The following is a 20,288-nucleotide window of genomic DNA, read 5'->3' on the forward strand; positions in this document are numbered from 1 at the left end:
AACTGGAAGAAATGCTAGCGATTGATGTAAGAGTTGGAAATGACTCGGGTTTCGAAAGAGAGATTGAACTTAGCTGCTAGATTCCAGGCAATGTATTCGTTATGGTTGTACATCTTCAAGGTGAATGACCTTTCGATGGTTTTTCAATTGAAGTCATTAGATCTTGAAAAGTACACGTCAAGAAACCTTTTTCGATAGGGTGTGAATATTTTTTTATCCCTTAAGGGCTGGCCCAAAGTCTCAACAACCAACGTCATATACAGCCTGTGTCAAAAAACACTCGCTGTATTTAAGTGGAATATCAAGAAGTCAGTCCAAATTGTCATTTTTTGTTTACCTGTATAATTTTCTTCATCTGTGCACTTTTTTTTTATAGTTATTCCTTTTTTTTCTTCTTATTCTGAAATATCAGAGAGAGGTTCGTTAGCAGCCCCGCCCCTCTCCAGAATACAGCATTCGGTAGATTCCAACCCTTTCTTAAAATAATATTTATTCTTTTCTGCAATATCTAGTCCATTAGCTAAATCGGCAGCAGTTCTGTTAATTCACTTTGCCCGCACCTGCTTAAGTTCTCAGCGAAATCAATTAAATGGATTAAGGCCATTTGCTGTGTACATTGCTTGCTATTTGTCGGATGTCACTTAAATGCCGATCTTATTTTCTCTTTCTCTCCCTCTCAGCAGAGCACGAGGCGAAATCGTATTTAAGTTTTATCACAGTTTAATTGACACTTTATCATTTCTCGATCTATTTTACTGATGGTTAAGCCTTCCTGGTGCGGGAATTTTTCATGCAGAGCCCACCCACTTCGCTGTCATTATAAAGTCACTACTTTCCCCCCTTTTTTTTTAAGGCGTTAAGATACTTTTATTCATTTTTTGACATATTAATGAGGACGTCAGGAAACGTTTCGAAGGATGCACTGACGCATGGAAAGCGTTTTTATATGATTAGTAATACTTGTTCACCTCTACTATATTTTTTTAATCTTCTCTTTCTCTCTCTTTCTCTCCCTCCCTCCTGTCCCCTCTCCCTCCACAACAGTAGATGAATAATTTAAGTTATGTTGTCTTGCTTATTATTATTCATTTGTATTTTATCAGTGTATTGTGACATTGAATGTCTGTTAGTTATTGTTTACAATTTGGACATGATTTAAATAAAAAAAAAAAAATGTGCTATCGTATTTTGTCTTACTTTTCTGCATCTTCCACTGGTTGTAAATCAGTGGCATCGGTTTACCCAATTTCACGAAGACTTGTGAGATTTCTCGTACAGAAATGCGGCGGTAGTCTGGAATAAGCTTCTCAACTTTGTTAATGATGACCATGATACAATTATGTATTCTTGCTGGTTGTTTCTTGGTTATCACCACAGAGTGCAGGTTCAACTCATTTTGATATTGCCATGGGTTCAGTGAATCACTGCCGATATCAGTTAACAGCAGTATCGGTAAACCACCCACAAGGTCGAATTGCAGCATACCCCTGCATGGATTTGGCAAAGCGTATTCAGTTAGGACTAGAGAAGAAGAAGAAAAAAAGGAAACTTTTCCTCATCATTTTTTTTCCTTCTACATTTTATAATATGATGACATACATATCTCTCTGGTGACGAGGGAGCTGTATACTAATCTGATCAAACAGTTCAGCCTTCTTACGCACGTTAGGTACGTATTTCCCGAGATTGATCAATCAGGACTTAGTATATTTGTCATGCGAAACTAATATTTAGAATTCAGAGGATCTTTGGTTGAATTCAGGTGCACTCAGACCGATTTAATTTCATTTGATTATAACCAGTGATTTGCAGATAAGTAAAAATAAATAAAATTACTGTATACACTGAGTTGGCTTTACTTAGCAACACATACCTAATATGTCGTGGGGCCACCTTTTGTCCATAATACATCCCGTTCACGTCTTAGCATGGGTGTTCTGTGGTAATGCTATCCATGCGTTGCATAATGTGTCCAGTAATGCCCGCATATTGTTAGGTGGATGGTCGTAGCATCGAATGTCCTTTTTCAGTAGGTCCCAAAAATGCTAAATTGGGTTGAGATCGGCTGAGTTGGGTGGAGGACAGAGAATTCATTATCGTGTCCCTGAAACCAGTCAGCAACCTTCCTTCCTTTTAGCATGGCGCATTGTCTTGTTGATAGACGTTGGAGTTTACTGGATACACTGTCATCATGAAGGGACATAGGCGTTCCCATCGAGTCGTTGATTAACGATAATCAGAGCATCCAGGGCATGCCACGGTCTCAAAACCATAACACAACCCCCCTCGCAAACACCATCAATGCATCTGGGTGTTATGGTCTTTTGTTGCTTTCTACAAATTCGGATACATCAGCATGATATATTTAGAAACGGGACTCTTTAGACCAGGTGACAGATTTACACATGTCGGTGGTTCAGTGCTGACGTGCCCATGCAAGGTGCAGTTTCTTACGTCTCGCAGTGAGCATGGATACCCGTTACGGCCGTCGACTGTCATAGTCCATGCCGCTGGTGATGGCAACGGTTGAATAATGAATCGTTGCTTTGCTTCTTGAAGATGTTGGTTCGGACTGGTCTGCTACTAAACTGCTTATTCCTTAAGTAGTTAATGAAAGGATGGTGCATTCCCTGTTCATTCCATTACTGCGTAGACTTATATGCGGATTGCAGTGCTATTCTTGATTACGGCTTCAAAATTGCTATGTGATGAGTACATCAGCTGCATATGTTGTTGTGGTTTCAGTCCTTGGCTTATCCTGGCTGTGGTTTTATGTAGTGAATGCAAAGTCGACTTTCTGTGGTGAGGTGAAACAGTTAAATATTTCCTCTTGAGAAAGACTTATCCTGTAATCAAGACCAGCAGACTCATGATCAGCCTTAGTGCGAAATGGTTGTTTCATCGACAAATGAACTGACATACCCACCAAATTGAGAGTATTATAGTGATGCTGTGTATGATGTTATCAGTACTCTGGCATGCTGTATTTGGTATCATCCGTACGTAGGCAAATGATCCCTGGCCTTCCCCATGTGCCAGGAATGATAACCAACTAGTGTTAGTATATGTTATACTACAAATTACCTGTACAGAATTTCATTAGATGGTGGGGTTTCCACAAAAAAACTGGCCGGGACTTCCTTTGATAAATAAATAAAAAAGAAGCCCATGTGGATAGCGGAGCTGGGGGACAAGTCCATGTGGATATTGGTCTTGCTATTCCTACGTTGTGTTGGGTTGTTAGCGGACGACTGTGCTGAATCGCTGCTGTGTTATGAAACGACGCACACAACTCTTACAACGGGCGTCGATCACACATTGCTGTCCCACTGACCTTTGGCTAGTTGATCGACCGCTATTGAGCCAGTCATGGTAGACTCGTGACATCACAGAACGGGACACTTAACCATGTTGAGTGTTATTCAGATACTGGCACCTGCACGTTTGAAGTCGGAAAGATCTCGTCACCGACCCATTCTTCCTCTAAGACATTCAAACTCATCGCCACGTGTGCTAACTACAATCTTATATCAGCTATTCCCAACTTTGAGCCTTCACCAGCTTCACAGACTAATCCATTCATATACAAGAGATGTTGCTAATGGAAAGACAACTGTGTGTTATTGCAATCATGTATATATATATATGTGTGTGTTAGAAGTAATAAAGCTGTTGAAAAATATTGGCTTACCAATTTATAATATGAAGAATTATAGATATAAAAAAGTGGAAAACAGGCTAGTTAATACTGGCCTGTTTTCCATCTAATAAATTAACAAATATTACTAAAATTATAATAGCTGATTATCATATAAGGATACATTGAATGGTACGTTATCAAGGCCAATCAATGAACGGGCGCATTATGGCTATATTGCCCTTGCGCCGTAAAGCCCACAACAACATTCAATACATCCAAATAATAATCAGCAAAAGCTATCTATTTCTGATTGCTAATATAGGATCTATTAATATGCCAAATAGGCCTGAGTTAGAAAAATGTAATTTAAAAAATATATTATAAAAATTTAAGATCAGACTAAACAAATATATACATATTATATATAACAAATTATATACGTAAGATTGAGAGGGGCGGGAGAACTAACAGGGGCTGAAGGAGCTGTAGTCCCCCTTATGATCAAAATAATATGGATTCTTTTACTGCTACATGATGATTAAAGCTTAATTATCCCCCTGAAAATTGCTTTAGTCCCTCCCTTTCAAAAATTCCGAATCCTGAGTGGTAAAAACCCGGAAATTTTGAGTTTTTACCACTCCGATGCGATAAAAGTTCGAAATATCTTGCTCGAAATATTAAAAAAAAATGTTCAATAGCAATGATTTCTTAACTTTTCTGGGTAACCTATTCAACACATTCGGAATGTAGTGAATATATAAACATTATAAGCGTAAAGGTAAGCAGTGATAATTTTCTGCTCCATTCACTTTTTTTTATTTTTAAACAAAGGCATGGGGTGGATCCACTGCTTTTGTTTAAAATCAAAACTATTTCACGAAGTTACCGGTAATATATATTCACTGTAATTGGAGGAACATATTAGTGGAGTGTAAATTAATAAATTATAGTGTTTCATATTTTTGCCAATATTTGCTGCCTTTCCTCACTGGAGAAAGATCTAGGACCCCTTTGCTAATTGACTGTTAAAAGAAGTTGGACAATTATTAATGACTGTTGTCATCATTTTTATATTCATGGTACAATCATTTAAGGAACTATCGAGTTCTCATTGGGATCAATTCTATTTGCTGACGGTACGATTGCCCGACAGTTCCCTTGATGGACAGGTACTATTTTCCCGACAACAGTGTTTCCCCGATTATACGTGTTTGTATTGATTAACTTTGTTCTTTGTGGTGGGAATCGGAATTTCCCATTTCTTTCAATACGCCACTCTCCCGTTCATGGAAATGAGGCTTAGTTATCCATTTAGTAGCTAATGTTCATTTGTCTGTTTGACGGCCAAATCTCTTGATGACATTTGGCCGTCCTCCCCACACCGGGTGTAAAAGACCTGAATTCGAGTCCCGTCGCGACGGGAGGAATTTTTATGGGCCTTTTCGCAACGTAGCTGAGTTAGTCGGTCTCAGGCGAGGGTAGCATGGTTCCCCCCCCCCTCTAAACTTGGGTTTTTCGTCGAGCAAACAGAAAATCAGCCGCAGAATACATGCAATTTATAGACAGTATACATGGAGCAATATGGCCTTAGTCGCCAATGCTCCTAAAACCCAACAATAACAACGACCATCATGATGATTTTCTTGTTCTAATTTCCGCCTTTAATGGAATTGTTTGTTTGGTTCCAGTTGTCTACCTAATGGGTGCTTTTTGGTCCAGTGTTTTGCCGATAATGAATTATATACTGGTTAAATAATGGAAGGTTGCCGTTCCCCTATTTCTCGTCTCTCATTACCATTCGTAGGCAATGCCTACTCTGTCACGACGACTTTGACCGAGGATTTTTCAAAGGGCTGTGTCAACTAATATCAGGTAGAGGTGGAAGTCTCGTAGCGATAAGCAGAGAATCCGACTTAGAATGCAATTGAGGGAGATGAAATTAGAAATTTGGTGGTACGATCAACCTACCACCATGAAACTGATTACAGGCTGCATTAGCTCTCCTGATTTCTAGGACACTTGTCTTTGGAGGATCCCACATCAAATCCTCAGGTTTTTCCCTCTCTCCGCAGCAAGTGTAAAAGGCTCCGCCTAGTTGACCTCTTCATTCCCACCAGCAACCTTCAGACTGTCCAGAATCTGGATACAAATCTCCATCAGTTTATCTGTAACAAAAAGTTTAGAAAAGATGTTGCAAGAATAACGTTGTAGAGCAGAGGATTTACGCCACTATGATATCACCGAATGAATGTCCAGTTGAAAAGTGTTATTTTCTGCTGTTACTTTTTTCTTCTTCTAAATTTCGTATAATTTCTGTCTTACTTATGAAGTATTCTAATTTACTGTATTTATTCATCTGTAATTGTCTGCCTCTCTAAGTTATGTAATATTTGAAAAATTTACACCAGAAGCCTAGAGACTCAGATTTCCATGTGAGCCCTATAGCCTTAATTCAAGTTTCCCAATGTAAAACCTCCAGCTATTGGCCGTGAAAGGTCGTGTTATTGCAGTGTAATAAAGGCTTATTAATTAATTTTCAAACCTTGAAATTAAAAATGACATGTTAGTGTCTTGTATACAGCGACCCCAGAAGATTAATTCAACTCTGCTTTGGTACACTGTGATGATGCAGGACTCTGTGAAACAGCTAGGAATGCGTGCGTAATGTTAGGTTTGTACAGCGTATGTGTGTTGTTTAGTTGTTTTTGGCCACTTTGCTACCAGGAAGGTGATCACCTGAAAAGTCTTCCCAGTGCCCATCTACGCCACGAAGAGGTGGGCCACAACTTTATGAGAAATCTGTTTATTTGTACCTGTTCTGGAAGATGTTCAGAGCAGTCTTCAGTAAAAGTCAGAAAAAATAAACAAAAAGAAGAAAATGAATTTTGATACCTTCTCACACTTCAATGAAATGGCGCAAAATTGTTAAAATGTTTGATTTTTTTTAAAAATCTATACACCTGTCCGTTTGTCCGTATTTTTGTCGCATTTTTTATTGTTATAAGGAGAGATATAAACAGATCAGGGGCATATTCATGGGGGAGGCAGAAGGGGCATATGGCCCCCTTAACTAAAAATTCGAAATAAAAAAAAAAAGAAGAAAAGAAAATTTGGAAATAATATACAGTAGTATTGTCATTTTTTGTGATTAACACGTATTGTTATTCACATGCTTTCCTAATATTCAAATAAATACAGTATAATCAAACATTATTTATGTGCGTATAAGCGTTCCTAGATCTATCTAAAAATAACAGAAAAAACTCAAAAACCTGGTCACCATGCCCTTACGATTGGATACGATGCTGCATCTGATGCTTTATCGACTATCAGATGACACACACTTAAACCCCCAATGGAAGGCTTTCCTCTACCACGAGGGGTTAAAAACAAGAATAGCTGGATACATCAGAAGTACTGTGCATGCGCATTGTACTTATTCCTTGTTATTGCAGCACTTTGGAACCGATTCTTTATTATGAATCGTCTTATAAAAATTTAATTTCCTGTTTGTTTGCATGAGGTAACCATTGGGGAGGGGTTTAATTGCAATTAGATACGCATTCCAGTCTATAGATCCCTGTTGTCTAAATAGGGAAGAGGCATTTTATATATATATATCCTCGAAAGCACTCGAGATATTTTGTAGCGTGCCCTTTCATTATCCTTATGCACTTTAGGTCTGGAGGATTTCCAAACCAGTTGATCTTCTGTAAGTTTCCCATCTCCTTTATTTAAGCTCTGTGGGGTGCGGATTATCGGCCACACACACACGCACTCAGGCAGGTCCATATAAGCGATAAGGATGTTGTTGTGTGATTTCCCCCCCCAAACTTCTATGCCCTACCCCAATCCACTCAGGCTCTCTGTGTAGCGAGTCGCTTCAGATATCGCTGTCGTTTTAGGAGTCGGGTTACCCGTTGATTCTTTGAACGCTCATTCGTACTCGCCTCACTGGCTCCCTATTCGTGCTACTGTGCTGTGTAGCCAAAGTCTTGTTCTCTCCGTGAGGCTTTTTCAGACAGATAATAAAGGCCAGCCTTATTTGTAACAAGGAATCATTTTCAAGAGGGGCGGCAGAGAAGAGTGAGCTTTCAGAGGGAAGGGGAAACACACACACAGAGAGAGAGAGAGAGAGAGAGTATAAAAATCCACCCAAGCGCGTTCTTCGTCAGACGTGTCAGCAGATAAAAGGCACCAGGAGAAACGGACCGCAATTACTTTGACAGCACAACTAAACCTGAACGCTATACGGGGCCGGCTGTAGTTGCCTTGCGGCTCCGAGTTTAGGTCGTCTCCAGGTCACGCCCCGATGGTCATGGACGGCGTAAACGATGGCAGCGTGTTTATAGGACCGTCCTGAGAGGCGAAGAAGCGAAAGAGAGCGAGGGCATGTCATTAAGTCATTGAAGGGGATCACCCATGCAGAACTGATGGCACTGGTGGCGTTATCTCGTAGCGGCTCGTAAATTAGTGATGGCAAAGTGCGGGAGCAGAGAGAGAGAGAGAGTGTGCGCGCGATGTTGGGGGAAGGGGGGGTTGGAAAGCTGTCTTACCTTATCTACTAGAAGGAATGGACCAGTGCAAAAACAGTTCACAAAAATGGCTGCCTACTTATTCTACGCCTCTTTGTCTGTCTAAATTATAATTTCTGTCATCCGTCTTGGAAATGTGCTAAACTCATCAGAGAGGGTTGGCACGTAGTATCGTAAAGAGTTTTACGGTAAATAGTCGTTTAATAACGGTATGATTGGTTACTGAAAGTTATGATTTCGTAATAGATTAAGTCACCATCTTTCGAGTTTTAATTTTTAACAGTTGTAGACGTTGAATTATTTCATTGCTTTTTTGTGTGTGTGTGTGTGTGTGTTACGTCTCCCGTCCTGCCGTTGATCGCATTTAGGGTTACCGGACCGTAACGTGACCATGGTCGTGAAAAGCATGCAGGTGCTCCGTCAGTTTGGCCTGTGCTCCTTTGGGGTCGCACCGGCGTTCGCGATATACAGTCCCAAAGTGATTTGGGAGGCTGCACACGTGTTAGCTTCTGACACTTTAATATGTAATTGATTGCGTACAGGTCACGTGACGTCGCTAAGGCGATGTCAGCCAGATGGTCCCAGCGTGCTGAATAATTCATGACGGCACACCGTTTATTTACATAATACAGCGATCTGGCAGAGTGCAAGTACGGAAGGATCAACATCAGTTGTGCCTTGCCGGAGTAGGAAGTTTCAGACACACGCCAACTGTTAAATCATTTTCTTCGGCACAGTTTCGCCGCCAACGTCCCAGTAATTTACTGAATTCTAAAAGGTATCGTAAGAAAGGGAAAACCTGATACACTGCAGCTAGGCTGTATGATTTACATGCATGGTCACACACCGCGCTCAGAAACTTGATTATACAGTAGTTCCGAAACGAAATGGATAACAGCGAGGGAAAGGCGGAGAGAGAGACACACACACACGGGGATTGGACTCGATTTTGTAGAATTGGCATATTCCTGAATAATCATTCTGCCGTTTCTTTAATTCATGATACACGTCCCCTCTATATAAAAGGCTTAAACGGTTCTCGCAAGTCGATGCCATTAGACCTCGTTTTAAGATATTTAAAGATGCGCAGTCCATTAAAGCGGTACTCTCCCAGAATTCGTACAAGGCAATCAGTGACTACTGCGTGGAAGGAATTGTGGACTGAAGAAGTCTGAATTCCTGAATAAATGCTGGTTTTATTACGCTTTCGACTGTTGTCGAAATGTATTGCTTAGAAATACCGGGACTTGAGTTCCTAGCTGTTGAATTCCGTTCCCGGCGCCAAACAATTAAAAAGATTAATGTTTTGGTCTTCCGTTTTGATGATTGCTTTCTTTATGGAAAAGCAATCCACTCATTGTTCAAACAAAAAATTCCTAGACATGCTTTGACCGGAAGGAAAGGGTCTTTATGTATGATAAAGTTCTCTCTTTCTCTCTATCCGGACACGTATACTGGTCCCTGTAAAACGTGACGTGTATGCATACACATATATTCAAGAGCAAGGTAAATGACATTTGTCTCTTCCCCCCTTTCTTGTTTCTAACAAGAAATTATCCGCTTCTGGGTTCCCATAATGAGGAAATGACGTGACTGAAACCATGTGTAGGGGAGGGCTCGTGAGGCAATGCTTTCCCGACACATGCCGTGCAACCAACGGAGGAAAGATCGATTACCGTATTTCCAGACCCCCCCCTCTACCTCTCCCCCGCCGCTCTTCCTGCGTTAACCTTGACGATATTGCTGTGTAGTCGGTCCAAACGATACTCCACTTCCTTCGCCCGTTAAGTAATTATCGATCAGCCCCCTCGCGCTATACCGCCGTCAATTTCATTGGCACAGGATGTAGTAATTAGTGACAAAGCCTGACGAAGTTAAAGCCATCCATGTAAGGCTCCCTGCCCTACCACTGCACCTCTTCCACGTAATTATCTACAGGATACCCTTTAATTCAGCCTCGCGAACCTTTTAACTGTGTAGCGAGGAAGGTAGTTAATAGATTTTCACGTCAGCTCCACACCTCCACAATCGTAGTATTCCCTAAATTTGAACCACCACATGGAGCGTACAAAGTCAAAAGTGTACTGGACATTGTTATTAGTAAGAAATGGAAGATGTCTGCACCTTCGTTGTGTAGACTTCATGAACTCAAGAAACCACGAAAAATGGTGGAACTTTTTCCAGTGGTTTACACAGTGGCAACAAATTGGAGAAGTTGCTTAATTTTTCGATCCGCTGGGAAAACACAGTGCTCATTGTATTTGGATTCACTTCCATTACAGAACACTCAAATGTATTTTGATTCGTTTCCATAATAATAACAACAAAAAATGCACTCAGTCGATATTGATGCTCGATCTATCAATAAGTGGAGTGCTGCGCTTTGTTTGGACAAGTACTTAAAGTTGCAAATGTTTTTTTTTTTTTCTCTGTGGTATTTCTTTTAAGTTAGAATTCAGTCTTCATCGGTTATTGCCTTGTGAGGTCTATTTATACTACAATTCGTAAAGTCTCAGTGGCCGTGTAGTTATCTTTGGGGGCCCATCGTACCATGTTCATCTCATGGTTGACCGAGAATCAACTCGAATTAAGGATAGCATCTTCTCCAATGATTATTCTTTGGCACACTAGAGTCATTTACTTCAATATAGTCCGTTCGCAAGCTTTTCCGATAAAGAAGTAGGTCCCAGACGTGTTTACTTTTATCTCAGCGAACATCCGGGGATTGCTTCCTTCCTGTCTTTGTTGTAAAATGTTCCCCATAGAATATCACCCGAGTGAACAAGGGAGAAATAGAATAAACATGCAAACATTGCGTCATCCTACATAATTAAAACGTGTTTTGGCAAACAGTCTTGTAGGAAGTTTATTTGAATGAACTTCGACGTACCTCTATATTTATTACTGCATTTTATTTTTTGTTTGAATAAATATTCCTTACCTATCCTTATATATATTTTAGAGAAGTTGAGGCTGACACAAATTGAAATAACGAAAAATTTAATGCGCAACAAGGTTATTTACATATACGCATAAAGAATAACCATTGCAAATTACCTTCTTCATCTTTAATCTCAATCCGTTATATTTTCGTTCGTTACTGTAATAGAAAAAGGAACCCTAAATATACCACAAAAATAATGAATTTTAATTGAGTTTATACTCGGCAAGGTGCAATTTTGCTACTAAGTACCAAGACAGATGTAATATTCAAAATAAAACGAAATAAGAGAAAACAGAGCAACGCTCACCCTTTCCTTCTTCCAGCAGGGCAAACGAATGTCTCCCGCCCAAGGAGACCCGCCCTCATATTACATATTACCGTGCATGGGCAGAAGGCGGAGAAGACAGAAGATACTTGTTGACGTTAGATTTGAATTTCTGTAGATTGTAATTTTAGAGAAATGCGAAGGAAGGTTGCTCGAGAGAACAGAAGTAGAAAGGATAAATGAGGAAGAAGAAAAGTTGGTTCTGTGAGTTGTTTGGAGTTGGACAGTGAAGGGATATTGCCTGGTTGCGTCACGTATTGGGATGATTGTGGAAGAATTACAGATGGCAATTCAAAAGAACAGTGCCAATGTAAGAATCTATAGAAAAGGCATACAGCAGAAACTGTCTGTGAGATAGAGTGGAAAGACTCTGTAAGAGACGGGTTATTAATTAAACTGACTGCCATCTTTTGAATATAGTCCATAAGCTTGAGGAAAGTTTTGGGGGCACCACCCTAGATGTGGGGAACAACATTCCATGGTAGGGCGAATTTGAGATTTGTACAGGGTGAGTAGTTGTTTAGAAAAAAAGTGATTCGCTGGGGTTTGTGTGTTGTTTTGTTTTTCTCGTATTTTGTCTTGAATATTGGAGTTGTCTTGGTACTTTTTCAGCAGAATCGCACCTTGCAAATCGTAACCCTAACTAATTATGTAGCATTAATTTGCTATTATTTTTTGTGGTATTTCTTCTTCATTAGCCTTTCTATTTTATTTTTGTTTTTCACGCATGTTTTCTGTTCTCTTTCCCTTTTACAACTGTAATACTAATCTGAAGAACATTCTTGCCAACATTTTGTATGTTAATTGCTGTCCAAAAGATTTAGTCAACAATTATTTGTTGACTACAATCTACCTTAATACAATCTACAATATGATACAATCTACCTTAATATTCGCTTTCAAATGCATTAAAACTTTACTCGTGCATCTTTTATCTGCCTCATCCGGACCATCCTCCTGATATAAGATTGAATTATCTCCACAGATTATTGCATTTTCAACTCTACAGTTCCCAGTTCCGATTGATAGAGCTAGATACCTCAGCTGATCCAGGTAATTTCAATACGCTAAGTAAAAATTCGCAGTTCGCCAGTGGAATGATGCAATTTTCCTGCCTTTGGCTGCCTTTTTTTTTGCAGTCTTTCTCACTGCATCTTGATGTAAATTTTACTAGCTATTAATCCTTAGGAGAGAAACGGAAATATATTTTTGTCTTTTATCTAATTATACTGGAAACGTTTAGATTGCTGTAAAAGTAAACAGCCACAGAACGGAAGCAGCGAGCTTAAACTTTAGAATAGGAACATAGAAGAAAATTATACAGTGAAACAACTTTTCTGAACCACTTTATGAAGCTATTAGGACAGCTAGGTACACCCTTAGGAATAGGTTTAAGCAACAGGTGATAAAACTAGAATGTCGGAAATAGCAGCGGTTTACATAAAAGGACTCTTAAGGGACAGGCGACTTGAGTACAGAGGAGGAAGTGAAAACGTGAGAAAAGACTTCCAGTAATTGAACACTCCTAAAATCGAAAGTTCAGACGAATAGGAAAGAACAGCCACCCTAGTGATAGCTCTCATCGGACAACTTGTAATGGATAAGGAATTATATTTGAAAATGAAATATATACACACAATTTCCTCTGAAATGGAATTGTGTGGAACCAAAATAGCGGTGTAGAAGGGAGGTGTCACTTTAATTCTTAGGATCCAAGATGTAATTTAAAAGTGTGTATATCTTGTCTCACATAGAGAAAAGAAAGTGAAAGGCAGTGTTAATAGTAAGTAGAAAAATTGATGTGATGTTGTACAGTGAGAAATATGGTAAAAAATGAAGTTGAAGAAAATGGAATAGGAAAGGTGGTAAGAGGCAGTCGATGGCCCGAATTGTGATGTGGCATTTCTTTGTTGGCTGCGAGCTGTTGCGTATTATGGACCCAGGCATTAGTGAATTTAAATTGCTGAGGAATCCAGCTCCATTAGCCTGAAGACTTGGAAATGAAGAATTGAAAACTTAAAAGTTTGTGGAAAGATTGCTATTACAGGAGATGGTTCGGACTCTGGGAAGTAAGCCAGATAGATCATAGTGGTTGATATCCATATAACAGCAATGAAAATTCTATTCAAAATTGTTACAGAATCATTTCCGCAAATCCGAAAAGACTTCAGGAGTACACAGAAAAGTTTTCCTTCATTGGCTAGAATAAGGGATCCGTAGAGTGAAGATGCACTGAAAAAAGAGAAATGCGAGTCATCAGAACTGTCATATTTTATAATATTTTAATGCATTAGAAAGTGAATATTGAGTAGATTGTGTCATTTATTGGTTGGTTGGATTTTGTATATTGCGGTTAACGTGAAAAATCTATGCTAGTAATGATATGCAAGAGTGTACTTCAGATTAGTATTATAGTTATGAAAGAGATGGGGGGGTGGGGTAAAAAGCGAACACATACGAAATAAAGGGAAAAAATAGAAATGCTTAACGAAGTAATTGGTAATCAGAGAAGTTGAAAATAAATATTGTAGGTAAGGATAATTAAATTTAAAAGTAATTTCATTATTAAGATTACGTGGAGGTAATTGAGTAGAAGAGATTGAATTGAATGATAGATGCGTCCCTTGGAAATTATACACGAAAAGTATTGTGAATGACCGGTTTATGGATTATTGATATTATGTTAAGACAGGTATTGCGAATTGCAAGTTTTTGAATGATAGGTATTAATGTTGTAGGTTTGTTGAATTCGGCGTAATTACTGGAAATTTAAACATTTCCAGTAATTTGTTATGGTTCCCGTCTGTATTTGAGGATCTCCTTGAGGAGAGAATAACTCTCCTCAAGGAGATTTTGAATCATCTGATAAAATTGAGAATTAACATAGTAGTCAAGTTGTAATGCGAGCCTGGATGCTTTTAGGGTTGCTGTTGTTTCAAAGATATATATTAATTGTCAGAGAACGGTAGTAAGGTAAATTGAGATAAAAAAGGAATTGCACATTAAAGGTATAAGAAATGAAATAGAGTAGTACGGCTCCTCTATAACTCTACCCCTCCCACACTGTCTATTGACATTATCCTTTTCTATACATGAGTCAAGGGCGCCTCCGTAGCCAGGTGGGCAGGAGCAGCAGTGCGTAGCACACGCTTCTTGATTAGACCGGAGTTCGAGCCCGTGACCACCAAATACAGAGGATGCGAAAAGGTCAGGGAATGACCACCGCGTATCTCCGGAGCAATATGGCCTTAGTTGCTAATGCTACTAAAAACCAAATAACAGACAAACCTGAGTCAAGGCCGGTCTGCCCTCAGATCAAAAAAGTGTCTGTATATCGTGTCCAGGACACGATATACACACACTTTAAAACTATAACTTCACACCTCAAAATCGGTTTCCCAACTCCGTTCTGTACACCATTTCCGTGGAAAAATTTCAATATATTTCTTTTGAATATGATAATTAGTTGTCCAGTGAGACCTGTCGGTTTTGAGTGGCTGTCTTTTTTAATGATTGACAACTGAAATTTTAATTATTCAAGTTTTTTTGTTTACAGCATCTTTTCAAAAGTAACATCTCTAATGTCCACCCTTTCGGTAAATCTTTATATGTTGACCGCTCTTTGATCTCCGCTACTAAACTGCCTGTTTGATCACCACACTTAGCCGCCACTGCTATACGGAAGGAACAACCCTTGTTGTTTGGTAGTTGCTATATAAGGTGACTCTAAAGAGTTCTGTTTGTTCTATCACATCTTTCCATAACCTACTAGATCACATAGGCTATGTGATATTGATGTTTAAACTTGCTGCTTTCATTCTTCGTTTTGCAGCCTACTTTTACTTAAATTTAAATCTTTAACATTGGTAGACTTCAGCCTTCAATTCCATATGGGTAAGACTTGGCAAAAACACAAAATAATAAAGTTAATGAGTCAGAAGTTCAGACAGTATTAATAGTCATTTGAGTGGATATTAACAGGCTTCTGGACTGTGGTTGAGTTAGTCGATCTCAGGCGAAGGTTGCATGGTTTTTTTCTTTTTTGCACGGTTTTTCGTCGAGTAAGCAAGCAAATCGTCCCCAGAATACAGGCGATTTACAGACAATATATTGATACATCATAGTCGTAGTTGCTTTGGCTCTTAATGCAGGATTAATGAGCAGTGCCACAACTGGCTGCAAACTAAAACGGCAGCTATGCAAGCGGGCACACTCTTTTGGGTCTTGCTTCTATATATTCTATTCGGGTTAGAGCTAGTTATCACAGGGCGTATGGAAAAGAACCACCAATTTTTTCCCTCGTTTATACTTGGTTCGCTAAGTTTAAGAAAGCTTGAGCTACTTCGTTGCAAGCCAGAGATATTAACCCCAGGGGCTCACATTTGGTGAACTTGCCACACCCAGGGTCCTGAGCTGGATATCATCATTCTTCTCTTTCTTGGTGATTCCTTTCTACTTCTCCCTCTCCCTCTCTCAGGGTAACTCGGAAAAATTTTTTTTTTTTTTTTTTGGCCGGTGCAGCATAAGCCTCAGGCTTCCTTGCACCATACGGCTAATCATAATAATAATAATAATGGACGACCACAAACATCCTTCTCCCACAATGTATCCCTGAAAAATGTGGGCAAGTTAACTCGACAAATTTCATGTTCAAGTTATTGATTTAGAGAGGGGGAAAAAATACTGAATTAATCTTTAGTGAAAAGCTCAAATATTTATCTAGATCTCAATAATAAAGATATTTTTCTGACACTCTGTAGTTATGGGAATTTTGAGACCTTGAAGATTCTATGCTGGATTTTAATATTGAAAAAAAACGATTATCATGTTTTTTAAAGAAAGTTATCGTTAATGTTTTTGTAAAGGACGAATGGAATTTATAAGTATTATCTTTTTTTATATTGCTAAAAGAAAGAAACAGGCGAAAACACCCTCAGCGCAATTACTTATCTGTAATGTCTTTTTAAAAGAAACATTCCAGACTGTCGCGAAACGCCCCTTATGGGAATGTTTGCACAGTCGCTATGATTCAAGAATGGATTATCCTATTTCCAATGCTTATCCCGGAATTTATTACGCCTCTGCGTGGTATGTCATGTTAAACATTGCAATAAAATAGCTATCCTTAATCGCTTTTTACTGCAAGTGCGTGAGGAGATCGGACGTGAGATTAAAAGAAAGCACGTAGATATATAAGTGACGAGTGTGTGTAAGAATTGGATACTTGCTCACTGTCGATGGGTTATGACAAGATCGTCTAATATTAGCGGCGCACGTACTATCTTTTGTGGGATGTCAGCTTTGGACTGTCCTTTTTGGCTGGTGGTCGTCTTGGTTCAATGTCAACATGCTGTTCAAATATGCACGTTTGACTTTTTGACGTTCGTGTATCGTGGTGTTTGTTCCTTGGAACAAAAAGGTTGGGTAGCACCGATTAGACCTGAAGACGTGTTTACTTAACTCGGCGAACATCCTGTAAAATGTAGCCTTTAAATAAGCAGCGCCCCCATCGTAATTAATGTGGCGTTGAGGCTGCACTTGGCAATGATGTTTTTTTCTCCACAGTTACGACTCAAAAATTTCACCTGTATTTATATTCGAAATCCCTGTAGTTTCGCTCTTTCTGTTCTCTCTAGAATATAATTTTTTTTTTTTTTTTTTTCATTTATAAATACAGGTTGTGGAAAAGCGCGGGCAACTTTTTCCTGCCTTTTGTAAATAATGGGAAGGTTAGGTGATTTACGTACAGGTGGTGTTCTAATGGAAACAGATCCAATCCCATTATGGTGGTCCTCTCCCTTGTCGTTTAGCTTTATCCATCTCTTCTGTGGGGGTTGTTTGCTTCCTGGAGGATCGTTTCTATTAGATGGGTTGGGGGAAAAGGGCATTCGTTACATCTCTGAGGACAGTCGAGTCTCCAATGTCAGTCTACTAACAGACGCCCTAGTTACCTACAGGGAAGAGGGGTGGACCGAAGGGGTGGCCAAGCATGACGCACACAGCTGCGTCTGCTGCATACAGCACGCTACAAAAGACTGGCTAATCGGTTTAGTTACGCTTCGGGAAATCTGCGAAGCTGAGATGGCTCTTCTGCTATGGTTAGATGGAGGTGCGGGGACGTAGGCATGTGCTGCTTAGAACTCCCTCCCCGAGGTTGTCTCCCTCTCTCTACTTTGTTTTCTGACGGTTGTCCGAACACAGATGGTGTGGTTTCGATTATGTGTTTTGGTTTTCACTAACGTGGTGTTTGGGTTTCCTTTAGTTTTTGTTTTCATAGGAGACTAACATTAAAAGTTAACTGATAAATATGCAATTTCCACCCAAATTTGTTAGTGACATTGTAACAGTTTAGAATCAAATAGCAATTGATATCGTTTCATTGGAGCAATAAAAATAAAGATTCTCGCCGAGAACGCGCAATGCCTGCTATATTAATATTTCAGTAAGAACTATTAGGTTTCTCAGATAGTATGTAACACTTATAGAGGTAGTAATTGATCCCCCCCCCTCCGGGATTTTTTTCCCAAAACGTCACCACTACAGATATGGAGTTTTATATTTACTGACATGTCTTGCTATGCCATAGCTGGTGCAAGACTGTCTGTGTTTGTCTTTCACGACCAAAGAAACATAGTCCTTGTATAATTAATTACATATCTATTTGTCTTAAGCGACGTTTCATTTTTAATTGATTAACCAAATTAATGCATTTTTCTAATGGCTAGATGAAGATCTTCATATAGCCATTATAAAATATTTGCTATTCTTTTCTTCGTTTTAGAAAATCTTTTTAAGGTGCTTTTAATGAGCTTATTGTCTTCACCATGGACAGTCATTCATTCATCCATCTATCTGCATGTATGTAACAACTTGTTTGATTGATTTTTGTAGGGCTTTAGGCGCATCAGCGACTTAGACCATATTGCACCGCATGTATTATGTCTCTAATTTGCTTGTATTCTGTGGTTGATTTGCCTATCCCAGGACTAAAAACCCGAGTTTTCTCGAGAAAAAAAAAAAAAAAAAAAACATGGTACCCTCGGGTGACACCAACTGACTCAGCAATGTTGTGAAAAAAAGCCCATAAAAATTCCTCACATCGATGGGATTCGAACCCAGGTCTTTTCCACCTGGTGTGTGTGTGGGGGGGGGGAGGGTGATTATACTAACTGTACTACACTTAGGGTGGTGGAAAATGAAAAAGACCTGGAAGTAATTGTGCAGTCAAATATGAAATTTTCAGAGCAGTGCAGACAGGCTGCCAGAGCAGGTTATGGGGTATTGTCAATGATATACGTACAGGAATTTTGCTAATAGGGAAAAGGAGGTTATTATCCTTTAGTATAAGGCAATGGTCAGGCCACGCTTTGAGTACTGCGGACAGGTCTGGAGGCCTCATTTTAGGAAGGATGTAGAGTTGCTTGAGCAAGTACAGAGAAGGGCAACAAGATTGGTGGGGGACGAAGGGGTCTCCTTACCAAGAAAGGCTTAAAGTTCTGGAAATTGCAGTGTCTGGAGACTAGGCACCCGCGGGGTGATCTGATTGAGGTTTAATAAGGCCTTGAATGGGTTGAGCAGGCTCAGTTCTGATGGGATTCTTCCTCTTGCTCAGATTACGAATCTGAGGGGGCATAAATTGCTAGCCAGCGGGTAGTTGATGCTGGAACAAACTTCCATCTGTTGTTGTGGAAGTTGATAGTTTAAATAAATTCAAAGAGGTGATTATTTTTTTTTGACTGATGCTACATAAGCTTGCTTTCTTGCATCACATGCCTCTCTACTACCAACTGTGATGCCCTCGAGAGCTAACAGCTTTGACTGCTAATGGACAGATTTTCATGGAATTTAATATTTGTGTCTTTTAAAAAGGTTTATCCTCATCCCAAGTTTTACTAAAATTTTATCGATAGAAATTTGGAAAATATGTTTCGGGCATGTTAGCCGAAAGTAAAAGTTCGATTAAATTTTCAGTGCATGTTCTGTTGGACCCTGGGTAGGTTTCAGATCTGATTCTGATTCCATAGCTGTCCCCACCAGAGAAACATTGCAATAAATTTTGAACAACTGCGATCTCTTTCAATATTGCAGGACTTATTTGAAACATTCTTTTGGACCTATGTACCAAATTTAATGCCGATAGGTTAATCCACATTCCATGCATCTCCCCATCAAAGAAGAAAAAATCACCCCACGTGTACACATCACGTGGTACTCTGCTTGAGTAACAGTATATAGAAGTTTTAAACACCTGCTGCACATTATTTGATAATCAAACGCACCTGAATTATTACTCAAAATTCTGGTAATCTTAGTGTACTTAAAATTGCTGGCAATTCCTATAATTTTCAATTCTGATTGTATTTAAAGTTGAATTAAATTGAATTTGCGTTCTCCGAAGAATGTAATAGAGTTCATTGCCACACCAGCGTAGTTCACATTCACTTGACATGTTTAAACATTTGTCTTATAATCAGTTAAAGATCGTCTTACTGCTAAGAGACGAGAAAAATTTAATATGGCAAAATGCGATTTAATTAAAATTTCACGTATCTTAACTTAAAAAGATTGTTCATTTTGGGATTGTTTTATTGAACAGAGAAATTCCATCTCGCCGAACGACAGGGAAAAATTTCGCTCTAGCCGCTCCCCCGACATAGACCATGAGATTAAGAAAAGGAAGAAGGAAGATAAGGTGAGTACTTTTAATTGATTTTAGCTTTCCCACCATCTCGCATTAAAATAAGTTATTTATTTTTATATATATTACCGCGGTTTAAACCGCGGATTTCATCTTTTGTAACGTCGCTTTCTCTTCATTTCGCAGTTTAAAGATCCTTTAAGGTT

The 20,288-nt window shown here is 39.2% G+C and overlaps 1 protein-coding gene across 2 annotated transcripts in view; it reads left to right on the forward strand.

The window, feature by feature from the left end:
• Positions 1–20,288, forward strand: part of LOC150088796 (transducin-like enhancer protein 4) — a 223,962-nt gene that overhangs the window by 175,538 nt on the left and 28,136 nt on the right. For both annotated transcript variants that reach the window (XM_090370904.1, XM_090370905.1), the window contains exon 9: positions 20,041–20,136. In XM_090370904.1, coding sequence (XP_090227030.1) covers positions 20,041–20,136 — 96 coding nt within the window. The remainder of the gene's footprint in view (positions 1–20,040; positions 20,137–20,288) is intronic.

Source organism: Mastigoproctus giganteus, chromosome 3 (genome assembly GCF_048544385.1).
Source record: "Mastigoproctus giganteus isolate SK-2022 chromosome 3, ASM4854438v1, whole genome shotgun sequence".
In the NCBI taxonomy this organism is placed as follows: domain Eukaryota; kingdom Metazoa; phylum Arthropoda; class Arachnida; order Uropygi; family Thelyphonidae; genus Mastigoproctus; species Mastigoproctus giganteus.